This window comes from Phocoena phocoena, chromosome 8 (assembly GCF_963924675.1).
Source record: "Phocoena phocoena chromosome 8, mPhoPho1.1, whole genome shotgun sequence".
NCBI classification, from domain to species: Eukaryota; Metazoa; Chordata; class Mammalia; order Artiodactyla; family Phocoenidae; genus Phocoena; species Phocoena phocoena.
The window spans coordinates 102,568,464-102,585,644 of NC_089226.1; the positions used below are offsets into that span (position 1 = coordinate 102,568,464).

A 17,181-nucleotide genomic window follows, 5' to 3' on the forward strand; every position below is an offset into this window, starting at 1 on the left:
CACCTGCTGAGAGACCCTTAAACGCCGCAGTGGGGCGGGGCTAAGGGCGGAGTCAAGAAGCCGCCAACCACCCAGAGGCTCCTCCCCCTTTTGAGTCTGGCCCCCAACCGCACGGATCTTCAGTAGTCCTGGAGGCCTCTGCCTAAGTCCCCGCTCCCGGCCCGGGTGGGCCCCACCCGGGCGGATGCCACGCCTCCGGCCAGCCTAGCAGGCCGCTGACCTAGTATGGACACAGCACTGGGAAGAGAGGCGTGGAGGATGACGCTTGGAAGTGGGCAGGAGAGTCCGGGCCCTGCCCCCACAGGCCGCCCCCCCTCTTCTGAGGGGACGCACCTGACACGGGTGGGGGTAAGGCGCGGTGACTGTGCAGCTGCTATGCCGCCCAGAGCTAAAAATATTTCCCAACAGACAGAGGAGTAAGGAGGCTCCCAAGGAGAACCAGTTTATTGGGGAGTGGGTAAAGTTGGTCAGAGCCATAAATAGGAGCGGGCGGGGAGCCCGAGGACAGGACGGGAGCAGTGTCCTTAGTCACGCTGAACACTGGGATCTCAAGGCTGATGGGAAATGGGGTTCCAGGAAGAGGTTTAGAGATCTAACCCCAGTACCCTACCCTCTGGACGAGGAGCTGGAGCTGGCCCAAGGGACTGCCAACAGACTCAGGGGCAGGTTTGGGTCTGGTCTAGAGGCTCAGATCTTCTCATCAGGTGCTGGCAGGCGCTGGCGGTTAGGCTCCATGCCCCAGATCTCCTTGGCGTACTGGGCAATGGTGCGGTCGCTAGAGAACTTGCCAGAGGTGGCTATGTTCCGGATCACCATCCGCGTCCACTCTCTCGGGTTCTACAAGCCAAAAGGGAGCTAGCTCTGGGTTTGCTCTGCCAGTGGGGTCCCCACCTACCACCTCATCCCAACCAGGGCCACCAAAGCCCTGCCGGCCCCTGGCCCAGGACCCCTCACCTTGTACAGGGCACTGACTCTCTCCTGGCATTTAATGTACTCTTCATAATCTGCGAAGACTTTAAACCTGGAGGGGAATGGAGAATCAGGACGTTTCATGAGGTCAAGGGCCAAGCCCATCCTGTCCCATTGGATTTCTGGGGACCTGAACAGTGATGCTGCTTCCAAAGGAATCTAGTCCCAACTGCCCAGAAGCCCTGTCCAGCCTCCCCACCGCACCTGAGCCCTACTGAGCCCAGCAGCCCCACGTGCGCAGTTTCCTGGCCGGCCAGCTCACCGGTCATGGTGCATGAGCATATTGACAATGGCCTTGAACAGGTCGGGCTGTTTGGGGGAGAAGAAGCCGCTGTTCAGCTGGTCAATGATGTGCCGAAGCTCCGGAATTCGGTCATAGTATTCCTGGGCATTGTACCTGTTGGGGAAGAGCTGTAGTCAGTGCCCTGGAAATGGGTTCCTGGCTCCTCCTCCTCCAGCAAAAATCCAGGAAGTTCCAAGCCCCAGGGTCAAAACCCAGGCCCAGCCTGCTACTGCCCTCCCCGCAGCTGCCACACTCCCTCTGGAGGTCTTTCCAAGAGGCCCCCTCCCTTCTCAGCTCAGCTTTTCATCCCCCACTTCGTGGATGAGGAAACTGAGGTCTAGAGAGGAGAGAAAGGTAGTGTCAGAGCCAAAGGCCCCAAACCAAGCGCTCTTCTTCCCACACACCACCACTGTCTCCCAACAGGTTTCTTTCCTCCGTTAATGGCTTTTCTCCCCCACCATCCACAGTCCATCCCTGGCCTCACTCTCAGGCCCCAGAAGGAGCGAACAGGTATATCGTGAGGAACATCCTTAAGTTCGAACCGTCCAGCCAAGCTCATCGCTGTGCCTGGCACCAGCTTTCCTCCGGTGTCCCACTTGCTAAGGCAGCACAATCCATTCCTGAGCCACCTGGGTTCAAATCTCTCAAGACCAGTCTCATCTCTTTCCTCCCTTTCTCTCTTCCAACCAGAAACCAAGTCCGCCTCCTCAACAATGTCCCTAATCCCCATCCCCAGCACTGGTCTGCTGCAGGGGACTCCCCCTGCCATCTGGTGTCAGCCCCACACTGGTCCCCCACCTAGACATTGTCCCCTCCAGTCAAGCCTCCCTCCTGCAGCCAAAAGTGTCCATCTGGAGCCTAGTTCTGAACGTGTTGGACTTTGCTCAAAACATTTCACATTTCCTTCCTGTCCAAAGGACCAAGTCTGCCACGCTTCCAATGCAGGGGACGCGGGTTCAATCCCTAGTCAAGGAACTAAGATCCCACACGTCACACGGTGCAACCAAAACAACAACAACAACAAAGGACCAAGTCTAAACTTTCTAGTCAACCCCCACAGGAGAAATTCCTATCAACATTCAGTGCCAGCTCTTGTAAGCTGTTGGTGGGAGTGTAAACTGGTACCAACTTTCTGGAAAACAATTTGACAATGTGTATCAGGAGCCTTAAGAACTCATACTTTTTACTCAGATATACCCCCTTCTAATAATTATCTTAAGGAAATAATCAGAGATGTGGACATCAATGTAAAAGGTTAGTCATCACAGGGACGTTTATCCTAACAGGGGAAATCAACCTTAATGTCCAACCATACGGAACTAGTTAAATAAGTTATGCCATGTACGTAAGAGAGAATGCTATACAAACATGTAAAATATCTTGGGGACTATTTAATGACATGGAAAATGCCTCACCAATGTTAAGATAACAGGATTCAATACTGTACATGCATTATTCCCAACTTTTAAAAACTATATACACACACATATAAATACACGAAGAAAAAGAGAACTGTGGCTTTAAATCTGGGTGATGAGATTATGGATGACAGTTGTTTTATTCTTTGTGGCTTTGTATATTTCTAACCAGTGAGCATGTACTGCTTTTATGATAAGAAAAAATCATATTTTAAAATGTTAAAAATGTAATGCCAGGGGCTTCCCTGGTGGCACAGTGGTTGAGAGTCCGCCTGCCGATGCAGGGGACACGGGTTCGTGCCCCGGTCCGGGAAGATCCCACATGCCGCAGAGCGGCTGGGCCCGTGAGCTATGGCCGCTGAGCCTGCGCATCCGGAGCCTGTGCTCCGCAACAGGAGAGGCCACAACAGTGAGAGGCCCGCGTACCGCAAAAAAAAAAAAAAAAAAAAAATGTAATGCCAGGAAAATGTCTTCTCTGAAGATCTACGTTTCTGACCACAAGCACAGATATAACTACTGTACTCATATTTCCCTTTTTGCCATGGCTGCCAGGGAGCTAAGAATTTCACTTTACTTCCAATTCCAGAAATAATATTATCTCTGAGGGTTGGTATTATTTTCTCTTCCTTTTCCTTCAGTTCTATGTTACTTCTTTCTTTTCCCATTTCATTAACCTTATTTGTTATAAGTTACCTCAAAAGTTTTCTAGACTCGTGATGGCCATAACTAAGACCTTGTGCAGCCTGGACCAGCCTTTCCAGTCATGCCTCTTGCTCCCGGCTCTACCTCCAGCAGTCGCACCTTGGTGCCTCCTGCCCACAGACTGTGAACTTTGCAGCCCATACCCTCTCTGGTCAAGCCTTTCCACGTCCTCCACCCGCATGCCGAAGATGAAGAAGTTCTCCTCTCCCGCCTCTTCTGCCATCTCCACATTGGCCCCATCCATGGTGCCAATGGTCAGAGCCCCATTGAGCATGAACTTCATGTTGCCAGTGCCTGAGGCCTCAGTGCCCGCAGTAGAGATCTGCTCGGAAAGGTCAGCAGCCGGGATCACTGTTGGGGGGGCAGCAGGAGACAAGCTCAGCTCCAGGAAGAGCCCCAGACCAGCTAGAGACTCTGGAGTTAGTCTGGCCCTAGGCCTAGCCAGATTCAGAGTCCCCTCCACCCCAACGCTCCACTCGTAACCAATTAAGTCTCTCTCTCACTGCCCCCGCACCGCACCGCCACCTCTTGTTGATATTTGAACATCTGGGACCTAACCTGGACTCCCCCCACCCCCAGCTCCACTGTGTGACTTAAAGGGCACCACTGAGGCCCATCTCCCCTATAATTTCACCCCATACCACCATTAAAGGGACATCCTCATGATTTGAGTATCGTCCTCTCCAGGTTCTTCCTTAAAGTGCAAGCACCCTAAGAAGAGGAGATTAATATCTCTTCCTGGAACTGAACTAATCAGAGCTTCCCTAGGGTCCCCACTGGCGGCATTCCACCTTTCTCGGCCAGTGAGACTCGGTAGTTCTCCAAGAAGACCAGGCGGAGGCGGTCTCCCACCACCGGGTCGTGGTTGACCACATCCCCAACGGCTGTAATGAGTTTGATGATCATCTTGGCCATGTGGTACCCAGGTGCAGCCTGTGGGAGCACAGTCTGGGGTCAGCTCCACAGCCTGACCTCCTAGCCCCATCCTGCAACCCAGCCAGGCTGACCTGAACCTGGATATCAAAGAACCACAGCCATGGTCTGCAGCCCGGCTTCTCACCTTCCCTCCAATCATCACAGTCCGAGGCACAGAAAACTTATTGGGATCCTTCTTGATGCCTATGGAGAAACAGAGGGATCCAGTGAGTGGGCCAGGTTTTCCCTCTAGGCAGTAACACCTGACAGCACTCATCCAGCCAGGGCTGGGCTGGGAGACAGTAGCCCTGACTTGGGCAATCACTTGCTTTGTGACCTCAGATCTGTCACTTCCTCCCCTTCTGAGCCTCAGTTTGCCCATCTGTGAAATGGGGATAATTCCATGTCCCAAGAGTTATCCTGAGGTCAAAGGAGATGTTGATCAGGAAGTATATAGTATCCTGGGAGGTACACAGAGCGGGGAACCAGGAGCCAGAGGGAACCCTGCCACTCACGGTTGTACATTGTGATGACATGGAGGCAGTTGAGGAGCTGGCGTTTATATTCATGAATCCGCTTCACCTGGACGTCGAAGAGCGAGTTGGGGTTGATGTGGACTTTGTATTCCTTCTCTAGGTACGCAGAGAACTTTAACTTGTTTTCCTGAAGTCAGGGGAGTGGAGAGAGCTCACCAATAGGCCTCAGCCTCAGGAAATCCTACAGTCTCATTTCTTTCCCAGGAAGGTGAGGATAGAAGTCTCCCTTGCCACCTTTATCCACTCCTGCATCAGGGCAGACATTGCTAATCAATGTCAGCACTCTTCCAGTGAGGTCAGATGATGCCTTCCCACCATGGACTGACTCCAGGCAACTTCTACCAATGGCCTGAGGTTGCAGAAGAGATGAGCTCTATCGGCCATTCCTGACTCAGACATCCGGCCCCTCCAGCACCCTCCACTCAAGCCCTAGCACAGGAGTCTGTCCCAGATTGCAGCGCTCCTCACCTGCTTCACTTTGGCCACATCCCGGATAAAGGCTTCATCGTCCACATAGGAGAGCAGTTTGCGCAGCTGGTCCAGGTCTGCGATGTAGTCCTCCCCGATGCGCTGTGGGAAGATAGCTCTCAGTTAGGCCCATATCCCTCCTCCGTCCTCCCTCACAGAGGGGTCCCTTTCCAGGTCAACCAAGCCCCATCCACTGCAGACAGCTCCTTCCTCTGCATCCTCCCAGCTGGGGGGTAGTACATGTATGTGCATCTTTCCTCCCCTCCTGACCTTGAGCTCTGATGGCTGACCCCCATCTGACCCCACAGGCCTTCCTCTTGGCCTTTTCCTCTGACAGGCATTGACCTCAGGGCCCCGCTCCCACTCTCTGCCCCTTTCTGGTCTCAATCCAGATGTGACCTGCTGATAACCCCTCCATTAGACTGTGAACTCCACCAGGTTGACCTTCATAGCCAGGGCCTCCATTCGCCCACAGGCACCCTCATGCAAGTAAGAAAATGGTTCCCCTTCTCCAGACAGATGCAAGGCTTGGGGAACGCAGTGCAGGATGGACTTCAGCCCTCAGATGGGTGCCCTACAGTGAACCACATACACAACCACACCCAGATGCTCCCTGCGGTGACCGTGTTGACCCCTGCTGGCCATATGTGAACGCTCACCTCAGCAATGACTTCTGCCAGCCCAGGGTTACACATAACCAGCCAGCGGCGAGGAGTGATGCCGTTGGTCTTATTCTGGAACTTATGAGGCTCTAGCTCATAGAAGTCCTTGAAGCTATAGGAGGGGGTCGGGGAATCACCAATCACCCCTGTGGGATGAAGCCCTCCTCCCTGGGGCCCCTACCCTGGTTTCTTGATGAAAGGGGCCTGGGGGGGAGGGGGAGGGTGCTGTGTGTAAGAGGGGTCATCTGGGGACAGGACTGGACTGGACGGCAAGGCTATGATGCTTGTAAGAGTGGTGCCACCCGTGGAAGGGGCCAGCTGAGGGCAACTGTGAATGGCTGGTGCCGGACAGTGAGGGGGTGAGCGGGGGTCCAGCGGGAGGGGCGGTGTCTGGGGAGTGGGTCTTACGTCGTCTTCTTGAGGATCTCGGAGTGGATGCGAGCCACGCCGTTGATAGCATGTGAACCGGCGATGCACAGGTGCGCCATGTTGATACGTTTCACCGCGCCCTCCTCCACCAGCGACATGCGCCTCAGCCGGTCTATATCCCCTGGGAACGCAGCCGCCACCCGCTGTGCCAAGAGAGCCAAGAGCTAGGACGGCGACCCAGGACCCAGGTTTCCAGCCCCTACCCTATCCCCAGGTCTCTGTCCACAGCCCTCCCTGCCAGAGTCTCAGGAGCCATGCTTTCCATGCCCTCCACGCCCCACCCTCCACCCCACGCTTCCTCCACTCACATTAAGGAAGCGCTGGTTGATCTCATAGATGATCTGGAGGTGCCGAGGCAGCAGGGTCTCGATGAGGTGCACGGGCCAGCGCTCCAGGGCCTCGGGCAATACCGTGTGGTTGGTATAGGCACAGGTCTTCACAGTCACATCCCATGCCTGACAGACAGGATGGCGAGGAAGGGCCCCCGGGCTTAAGCCGATGGCTCTCCACACTCACTGTGTAGCCAAGAGCCCTGGCCCTGCCACTGCGGCGCCCGGTTCTAGGACACCCGCCCTCTGGGCCTCACACTGCCGTCTGTGCAGGGGGGGCTCCACCCACATCTTTCCCCTCCCCAGACTGGGAGGGGAACCCTGAGATGCAGAGGGTGAGGCAGGGGTGCAGGAGGGGCCCTGAAGCCCACCTTGTCCCAGTCCAGCCGCTCCTGGTCCACCAGGATCCTCATCAGCTCGGGGATGGTCAAGGAGGGGTGGGTGTCATTCAGCTGGATGGCCACCTGGGGGCGGGGGGCATTGGAGTCAGTCTGGGCTCCAAACCAAGGCTATGATTGCTGTCCTTTGCCCCTTCAGAGCACCGCCCCCCAGGGCCCCTCATGGTTCTAGGGTTGAGCTGGGGGTGGAGGCCCTCACGGGGGCAGGTATGGGGCAGGAGGAAGAGGGGAGCGAGGTTCTATTGAGGATCGCGAGCAGATCCCCCCACACCCACCCCCAACACCCAGCCTCCACGTCGTCATCTGTAAAATGGGTGGTTCAGGCTGAGACTGGAGGGAGGAGGGATGGCACCCATCACAGGAGGTGTAGAGACTGGCCTTCCCTGGGGCCTGGTACCTTATCCGGGAAGGCGTCGAAGCTCGTGCGCACAGGGTCTCGGCAGCCGAACTTGGAGGATTTGAAGCGGCGGATGATGTCCTGGAGCGTGGCAGCCACTACGAAGTACTCCTGCTTCAGCCGAAGCTCTTTCCCCTCAAAGAACTGGGGACAGTGCCAGGCAGGGTGGAGTCAAGGTGGTGGCCTAACACTGCTGTGGGTGTGGCCAGGGGAGACTCCCACCCACACCAAGATTCCTGAGCCCTGAGCTGCCCCACCTCAGGGACCCAGGGGTCTTTCACCCACCAAGAAGCAGCAATGTGGATGGTAGCAGGAGGGAGGGCTAAGGACCAGGAGTATTGTGGGTGTTACCAGGGAGCGGCTCATCCAAAGTGCCCCACCCTAACCTGCTGCCCCCAGGACTCAGGCATCCTCCCACTTAAAGAACTTGGGGGAAGAACAGGACACGTAGGGGCCAGCAATATGCCTTGGGTGTGACTAGGGCACCAGCAAGTGTCACTCCCCTTCTCCTGCCCTCTCCCATGCACTCTGGCTTCCTGTCCCCAGCCCAGGGGGTAACATACGTTGTCGTTGGGATACAGGACACGGGAGATATTCTCAGCCAGGTTGCGGTCCAGCACAGCCTGGATGTAGCCACCGATGTTGACTGAGGAACGAATGTGGGGACAGGGTCAGGCTTGGGTCGAGTGTGGGCCGGGGTGGGCAGGGGCTGCTGACTTTGGCTGAACTCACAGTCCTTGAGGTTGAAGTCATTGGGGGCCTTGGCAGACCACAGACGCATGGTATTGACGATGTTGTTGCGGTAGCCGGGCACAGGTGTGTCATAAGGCATGGCCAACACCACCTGCGGGGCACCCAGTGTGGCGTCAGGAGGTGGGCATCTGCCATGCCCGAGAGGCCCTGAGAGCCGGAACTCTGTGCTCTGTCACTGCACTCCCCCAACTCCCCACGCCGGGTTCTAGTCCCAACTCTGGGTGACCACAAGCAGCCCCGCCAACCTCTCTGGACCTCGTCCATAAGGAGAGGACTTCCCAGTGCCTCCACCACCGTGCCCCTCCTTGCTGGGCTGTTGTGAAGATTCCAGGAGGTGGGGATGAGCTCGGAGCCCAGGGCGGAGCCCTGTTGGTGGCCACTCCGCCATGATGGCGATGAGCTGGCCGCTGGCCTGAGCACAGTCTAGAGGACACTCTGGACTCATGGAAGGGCTGGGGGGAACCATGGGGCCTGGCTGAGGGGGTCACGGAGGTCAAGGCCATCCAAAGGGCTTATGCCTGGTTGACCACAGGGCTAATTAGCAGTGACTAATGCTGGCCCCACCTCCCACAATTAGCAAACATCAATAATTGCTGCTGATAGCTGCCCATTATCATGGGGCGGGGGGCACACCTACGCCTCCCTCCCCAACATTTAAGTAGCCCCTGATTGGAGCAGAGTGAAAGCTGCAGCTTAGAGAGGGAAGGGACTGGCCCAAGAACATAGAGCTAGGCGGGCAGCCAGAGCCCTGCTGGACCTTAGCGTGGATGACAGCAGAACAAACTCTAGATTCTGAAAGCCTAGAGGTTGCTGTGCAGCCATCTGGAGGCCGATGACCTGCAGCCACAGCAAGACTGGCTGAGCTGGAATTTGGACACCTCGTTTAGCTTTAGGTTCCCTCTAACTTGCTCTGTGACCTTGAACAAGTCAATTGCCCTCTCCAGGCTTTTAAGTTTCTCCCCTGTCCCCGTTTCTGGGCTGTTGCTTTGTTTCCCATCAAGCCCCCAGTTCAGATGTGCAGGGGAGCCAAGATTCCGTGATTATTCTTTGATGAGTCTTGTGGGGTGGTGGAAAGGAGCCAGGTCAGGGGAGAAGCACTGGTAGAGCAGGGTGGCCTCTCTCCTCCTCCCAGGCTCTGCACTTGGTCTGGCTCCCCTGTGACCCTGTCTCCAGTCTCTCCTAGTTCTAGCTGTGTGACCTTGAATAAGTCACTTAACCTCTCTGAGCCTCAGTGGCATCCATTATAAAATAGCACTAGGTCCAGTAGCCTGCAGGCTCTTTCCTTGTTTCTCTCTGTTTCCTCTAGAACCTCCTCCCCTCTCCCTCACTAGATTTCCCCACCACCACACCCCGCTCCCTGACGTCCCCCTCACCTGCGTGTCCACCCACTTGGCCCCTTGGTTGGTGTGCTCCACTCGGCCATAGAAGTGCACAGGCAGTGTGCACTCGGGTCGGGCCTTCTCCCAGGGGTTGCCGTAGCGAAGCCAGTCATCAGCCTCCTCTATCTGAGCCCAAGGCAGGTCAGGGGAGAAAGGAAGGCAGTGTCAGAGCCAGGCTCACACCACAGCAGGTGGTGAGTAGGCCAGGAGCAGTGGCCCTAATGTGCCCTATACAGGGAGGGTGTAAATGAAGGGCTTTGGGGTAGGTGGGCCCCTGGTCTGGTGGAATATCCACGGGGACACCGTGTGTGTAAGAGAGTCTGAGACATTCCACAGGTATGGACCTCCTATCCCCAGAGCTAACAACTGGCTTGGGGCCAGGGGGAAGGGGCAAGGATGTTTTCCACCAAGGCTGGGGCTGGTTCTGGATCTATGTGCAGATGAATGAACAAATAGGGGTCTTCTCCATCATAATAACAAGGTCAGGGCCCAAGGTCACTCACCTGCCAACCCCCAGAGATCTTCTGGTTAAAAATCCCAAACTCATAGCGGATCCCGTAGCCATAGGCAGCCAGGCCCAGTGTCGCCATGGAGTCCAGAAAGCAGGCTAGGGGTGTGCATGGAGGTGGGTGTCAGAGACGTGGCATAAAGGAACCCTTCTGCCCAATCCCCTGCCACCCTGCTCACTTACCCGCCAGCCGGCCCAGGCCCCCGTTGCCCAGCCCTGCGTCCTCCTCGACTTCCTCCAGCTCCTCCATGTCCAGGCCCAGCTAGAGGCGGGAGGGTATGGCAGGCATCAGGGCCAAGGGCCAGCAGGTCAATCTCCCAAGCCCCAAGCCTTGCCCCACCCCTACACACCTGGTAGGTGGCCTCATCACAGGCATTCTCCAAGGCCAGGTTCACCATGGTGTTTTGTAGCGTCCGGCCCATGTAGAATTCCAGAGACAGGTAGTAGATCCTCTGCCCGGAGAGACAGGTGGGGAGGTGGAGGGGAGGGCATCAAGGCCACCCACTAACATTCAGCCAGGCCCAGCTGAGCCTGCACCTCTCATACTTCCTGCCCCACTCCTAGGCCCCAGCATGTTCCAGCCCTGCCTCCATTTCTCCCCCCTTCTCAGGCTTTGGGACCCAACAGGCAAGATTCTGGTCCCAGCATTTCTTCTGACTTTGGACAAATCACTTTTCTTCTCTGAGCCTCAGTTTCCTCATCTGGAAAATGGGGCTGGCCATATCTACCTCAGGGGCTAGGAGAGGTGCCTAGGAGAGGTAGGAACTCCTTTCATTGCACGCAATCCTGCCAACAGCCAGCCCATCAGGGAGTCAGAACATAGGGAAGCACCTCCAAGTGCTTCCCAAAAGGGAAAGCCAGGCCCAGAGAAAAAAGTCTTTGGCTCAAGGTCACACATGACTCAGGGCTAGAGTCGGCCACCTCCCGTCCTTGCAGAGGGCCTCCTGGCTCTCAAGCCTCAGTCCCAAGAAGAGGACGGAGAGCTGCCAGGATCTAGGATGCTGATGGTGCCTGGTCTCCTGGTTCCCTGGGTCCCCTCCCTGGCCCTCCCCCACGCCTGCCCAGAAGTGTCAGGTTGCTGACATTTACCAGTGACCCCAACAGACATTTGATCTCACCACCCCAGCTGCCCCAGCTGCGCCCCATGCGCTGTACCAGCACACACACCACGCACACATTCAATGATATGTCCTTCCACTTAGGGCCCAACCCAGGCCACAGGGGTCTTCATGTCCCCCAGAAGCCCCTCCATTCTCTGAGTGAGCCCTGGGCCTTGGCAACCAGCCTAACTGACCCGAGCCCCCTGACCTGCCCCCATCCCAGATTTCTCCCCCTGGGTTGCCCCAGCAGCCCATTGCACCTGGCACCCCTGGATCCTCCAACCTCAGGAACCTGGAGTGACCCTTTATTTTGCTGCAGAGAGCCCTGACCCCAGGGAGGGGCTGCCACTTGGTCAAGATCTCCCAGCCCCCAGCCCATTCCCCTCCCGGGGTGCCCCAAGCAGCACCTTGGGGTCCTTCTCGTAGTAGTGCTGCTGCGTGCGGAGCCAGCGGCCCACAAGGTGGTCACGCACGGTGAAGGCCAGCGCAAAGTAGTAGTCTAGAGGGGTGGCCACATTGCGGTCTTTCACGAGGGTGAAGTGCAGGTGCCGGTTGAAGTTCTTCTTCAGCTCGGTCACATTCTCCACGCCGGCCAGGCCACGCACGCTGATCTGCTTTCTCCTCTCCTGGTCTGTCAGGGGCCGGGACATGGCTGGGGGAGGGCGGGCCGGACTGACTGTGTGGACAGGCGGGCAGCCTGAGCAGTGCCTCCAGCCAGGGAGTGGAGATCCCCAGCCGGCTGGTGCTTTAAAGCCTGGCTCTGGGCAACGTGCCCCGCCTCCTCCCTCGATGGGTCGGTCTTGGCTTGGCTGCTCGGGGAGCTATTTTGGGGTGAGGGGAGGAGAGGAGGGGCAGGGAGGGCCACCCTGGCTCATTCGCAGCCCTGCGCTGACCCACTTCCTCCAGGCCTCACACACTGGGGTCTGCTGTCTTCTGTCCCCGTCCCTGCCTTTTGCAGGGTCAGAGACAAGATGCAGCAGACAGAGCACTGGCTTGAGGCCTGAGGCTTGACTGGAGCCTCTAGGCTGTGACTTTGGCTGTCGCCGCCCTGATCTGGGCCCCTCTCCTGGGTTATAGATGAAGGATGCAGCCTGATTGCAGGCCCTCAATCAGGACTCCCTGGAGAGGCTGAGGGCGCTGTCAAGGACGACAGGTGACAGGAGGCCCAGCCTCCATCAGAGCAGCTTGACTTCGGTTCTAGACCTTCACGCAAGAGGCTGCAAACCACAGGCGGGATGCCCTCTGGTCAAGCTTCCACGGTGGCCCTGCACCCGGGTGGGGAGGACACATGTGGCAAGAGGGGCCAGGATTCCCCACAGGCTGAAGGCCCAGGCGCGGAGGATCAGGGTACCCCGAACAGAAGAAGGGCAGCTAGCAGAGGACACTGGGTGGCTGGGAGAAGGGGGACCAGGACCCCGGGTTCCAGGGGTGGTATGGGGAGGTCGCCTGAGGCAGGGCCCCTCCCCGCCCCACCCCCTCACAAAGTCAAGTCACTCTGAGCTCCCCCTGTTGCTGTCCCTCAAGGACCTCTGAAGTGACCTTTTGAGAGGGACGGTCAGATTACAGGCCAGCTTTGGCTGGAGGCCACCAGCCTGGAGCAGGGGTCCCTGGGAACTGCAGTCCTGTGGCCCACAGGGGTAGAACTGAAGCACCCCCTACACAGACACACACACACACAACATTAGCCAGTGGCATTAGGTCTCCCCATGACACAGCTGCCAGGTGACTGAGTGAAGGCCTTCTCCCATTCATTTCTCCCACCTGGGGCCTCACACTGGACAGGCCTAAAGAGTGGGCCAGAAACGTATGGACCCCAAGGGGGGAAAGCTGTGGCGGGGGGTGGGGATGGTGGTGTGCTGAATTGGACGATTGGGATTGACATGTATACACTGATGTGTATAAAGTTGATGACTAATAAGAACCTGCTGTATAAAAAAAAAAAGAGTGGGCCAGGTTCATAAATGTGACTTCACCCATAAAATGGGAGCTCCTGCACCCCGGGAACGTTACACCATTCCTCCCCAGGGCCTGGCAGCTACAGATCCTTCCTTCTGCGGCTTTGGCTGCCCCCAGTTCACTGCTGGTGTCCTGGCCCCAGCACTGATTTGCTGTGGGAACTTAGGCTGGTTGCTTTACTTTTCTGAGCCTTGAATTCCTTCAAGAAATGTATACTCTCAAGTGAGAATACAAATCCCTGCTTCCTCCAGCCACTGCCTCCTAGTCTTGTGGAGGCTGACCTCAGATCCTGCTTTGTTCTTTGAGCAAAAGGAGCCCAGGGCCTGGTGCTATTTCAAAGGATGCCTGGGCTTCCTGGGGCCGGGCGCTGGGCCGGTGGAAGGGGAGGACTGGGTGCTCTGGTCTGAGGGCCAAGGAAGCAGGTCAGAGGCCAGGACAGCAGCAGGATGTTATTGAGTCTGGTTCAAGGAAGGCCAAGCTGTTTGAGGACTCTCTGCGCCACAGCAGACCCAGCCCTGGAATTACCACCCTAGTATGGGGGCCAAACTCCAAGTCTTCCAAAGGCCAAGCTCTGCTCTACCCCTACTCCCAAATAGCGTCTGTTCTGGTCTTCCATAGTGCGTGCTCCAGAGCAGAGAAAAAAGACCATGAAGAGAACACCAAAACACAGATGCCATGAGAACACAGAAAACTTCCTCTTAAAACGTTTGCATTTTAAGTTTTTTACACCTTGTATTTCAAAAGAATGCCTGGTGGCTCTCAGGTCTCACAGTTCCCACCCTCAGCCTTTCCTCCCGGGCTGTGCCTCTGGGGAGGTTCACCCCACCCTCCACCGAGCACCTGGTCTCTGCGCTTGGCCAGCATCTTGGGCTGCCTGGCCCGTGGTTCCTTGTGGAGGGCCGGGTAGAGCTCAGAAGCTCCTTGGCACAGTTGTCGACAAGGTAGCGCCAGTTCCCCATGTTGTCATCTCATGCCCCAACTGTGGCTGCGTGCTCTGGCCACACAAACCTTTGCACTGACCCCTAATTTTCCTGCCACTATGGACCTGCTCCTAACAGAGCATTCCTAGCTTCTTATCCTGCTCCCCACCGTCAACCCAATCCACGCCCCCTCCCTGCTCATCAACTTAGTGCTCACCCCGCCCCTGCACTCAAGGCACTTGCTGAACTGGGACACATCCTGTTTCTCTTGGGAAACAGATGTACTTTGAACTGGTTTCTCCAACTACCTTTCTTGTGGGTTCTTTTGGTCTTTGTTGCGTCATTGGCACCCACTCAAACTTTCCAGTCTTTTCCAAAGGTGATGCCACCTCAGGAGCCCCTCTTTTATTTTGCTTCCCCCAGCCCAGCAGGATGGAAACTTGAAGGCTGAAACTGACCTGTTTCCCCAAGTCCTTCTCCCCTTTCACCCCCATTAGTGTTGCATGCATAGATTTTAAAGAATCCTGAGAGCACACTTTCCCAACCTGAAATAACTCAAGGTTGTTTACATCCGACTAGGTTTCTAATCAGAAATCCTGCCTCCTTCCTGGGACCAATCTTGGGTTCCACCAGAGCCCTTGGCTGGGTCTCAGTAACACAGTCCTGACAGTGACCTTTCCCAACCGACATTCCTTTCACCAACCTAGCTTTGAGGGGGTGGGGAGACACTGCTGCTGCCGCAGAACAGAAACAGGGTCAAGTAGAGGGCTCTTCTCTACTCTAGGTGTCCAAGGCAGGTGGGAGAGCACTTCTCCCTCCCGTTCCACCACAAAGGCAGGTGCTTGCTGTGGTTCCGAGCGCCAAGCCTTCCTGCTGTCTCTCTTCCATTTCAGGGCCTTGAGCTGCTTGGAGAAAGGCCACTGATGCCTCCTTCAGCCACTTGTTACCCTCCAAAACCTTAACAAAAGCTGACAGCAGGGAACAGAAAGGGAGTGAGCCCAGGAATGGAGCTGGCCCTAGGGGAGAGAAACGGAGATAGCTGGGCTGTGGTTAAGTCATTTATTGATTTTATTTCTAAAACCCACATAGCGCCACTTTGCCTCTTCCAGAGCTTCAAAGAGCTAATTAACTGCCCCACGAGCCCACCAGGGAAACCAAGCTTGTGGGGGGAAGCAATGAGATGAAGCCGAGGTCAAAGAGAGTTGCCAGGCCCCAGGCCCTGCCCCCATTCTGTCAGCTAAGAACAAAGAGAAAAGATCTCCCTGCTCCCTTTCACTCAACTGAAGTTTAGGGCTTGCTTAGGAAGACCCAGGGAACAGGTCTGGGTTCTGAGGCTTCATTAACCCCTGCGGGGCCTACAGCAAACACAGGCACCCTGGATGGGGCCCAGACACGCAAGGCTCTGCTCCAGATAAAACAGCAGCGGCCAGCCCCAGCCTGAAGCTGGAAAGCAGCCCAGGCCAGCGTTGTGCTGTCCCCGCTGGCCAGGAGCTGTGGGCAACAGAAGCTTGCTGTCCCTCAGCCTCCTGGAAGGAAGGAAAGCTAGTGGGGAAGGGCAGGCCCCAGTGCAGCTCTCCCCAAGGGAACTGTAGCAAAGCAGCAGCAGCTGAACAAGACCCTCACTGCCCCATGTTATGTCCTGAGATGGATTTTTCTGGTGCCACCATGGACCCTATCTACCACCCCAGACACCAAAGACCAAAACGGCCAGAGACCCTCTGCGAAGTGCTTACAAAGCACAAGGTGAGTGAGTCCTTCTCCCGCCCCACCTCTCCCCGAAGGCTGCAGTGTGGCAGGCTGCGAGTCACCGGCAGAGAGAGAAAAAGCCACTTGACAGTTTTAACTTTAGCAGCTGAGCCTGAGAGGCAGGATTAGTTGGCTTGACCTTTAGTGCCGATGCCTACCTAGGCCCAGGACCTCACAGTCAGGTGGCAGGCTCCAGGTACAAATCACAACTGGAGCTCATCGCATGGGGAGGTCCAAGCCCCAGGGAAAGGCCTTCGAAAAGAGACCAGGGAGGGGGTCACCAGGTTCTCAGCCACTAACTACTAAGGCAGAGGGAGGAGGTGGGGCCGCCCACACACCAGCTTCCCCCAGCGAAACTGCACAGGGAGGTAGATGGGGGCTTCCTTAATGAAGGTCCCAGAGGCTCTCCAGGAAGAAAAGGACAAGTGCGGCCAGGAGCTGAACGCAGGTAAGGTAACTGGTGCTGGTGCTGATGGTGGCAGAGGGGATTTTAAAAAAAAGGAAATAAACAGACCCAGAAAACCACACTGCTCTTTTATTCAATGGAACACCCCCCTTTAACGCAGTGTTGAATCATACACCAAAAAAAAAAAAAAAAAAAAAAAAAAAGCCCAGAGAAATTTCTGCAGATAAACCAGTGAAGAGAACGCGCGTTATACATTATTATCAACATAATCACACCATTAAGAGGAAGGAGGAAAACAAGGAAGCAGAACGGAAAACAAAGGGCTCAAATCCCTAGACACTGCAATACACTGACATTTGGGACTAAAATAAATTTGAAAAGGAAACCTTCCAGGAAAGAGAGGAACAAATGGAATCTGAGGCAGCTCAGGTGCTCAGGGGCGTGGAAAGGGTGCTCCTGGCTGGCAGACAAGCCCACGGCAGCGTAGGTGGCCCCGACTGCTGGCAGGGATGCCAGGACGGAAATGGACCCTGGACCTGGGGGTCAACCCGCTAGTCTACAAAGGTGACAGAGACAAAACCCCACGCTTAAAATTAGGGGAAAAAAAATCTCAGGGCGACTATGGCACCTTGAAAATCTTAGAACCTAAGGAACCCCCCCACTAGCCTGACATTGGTGGCCAAAAGCCTTTGCCTAAGAACCATTTGTTCCTCTCTCCTTAGAAAGAGAAGAATGAGGAATGAAAAAGGGAAAGGAATCTAATTGCAGCAGAAGACCGGGGAGAGCATCTCCTTGGACGGAGTCTGAAGAAAGGAAAAGATAAGGAAGTAACAAAGGAAAAAGAAAAAATTAATAAAAAATTTCACAATATGGAGCCAGCGTGTTCCGATTCCGTCCATAAAAATAA

The 17,181-nt window shown here is 55.9% G+C and overlaps 1 protein-coding gene across 3 annotated transcripts; it reads right to left on the bottom strand.

Moving 5' to 3' along the window:
- Nucleotides 1–397: 397 nt before the first annotated feature.
- Nucleotides 398–11,963, bottom strand: PYGM (glycogen phosphorylase, muscle associated). 3 transcript variants are annotated; one of them, XM_065881283.1, is made up of 20 exons: nt 11,654–11,963; nt 10,497–10,598; nt 10,330–10,408; nt 10,142–10,245; nt 9,633–9,764; nt 8,239–8,350; nt 8,070–8,152; nt 7,507–7,650; nt 7,083–7,175; nt 6,691–6,837; nt 6,362–6,525; nt 5,951–6,065; nt 5,292–5,393; nt 4,803–4,950; nt 4,433–4,491; nt 4,164–4,305; nt 3,516–3,723; nt 1,232–1,366; nt 955–1,021; nt 398–837 (listed from the first exon to the last, which is right to left on the bottom strand). In XM_065881283.1, the coding sequence occupies exons 1-20, from the start codon at nt 11,894–11,896 to the stop codon at nt 688–690; spliced, it is 2,529 nt and encodes an 842-aa protein (XP_065737355.1). In that variant the 5' UTR covers nt 11,897–11,963; the 3' UTR covers nt 398–687. The 3 variants fall into 3 exon arrangements, with proteins under 3 accessions (XP_065737355.1, XP_065737356.1, XP_065737357.1); XM_065881284.1 differs by lacking the exon at nt 10,497–10,598 and having other exon boundaries at nt 11,654–11,896; XM_065881285.1 differs by lacking the exons at nt 10,330–10,408; nt 10,497–10,598 and having other exon boundaries at nt 10,142–10,162; nt 11,654–11,896.
- Nucleotides 11,964–17,181: the final 5,218 nt, after the last annotated feature.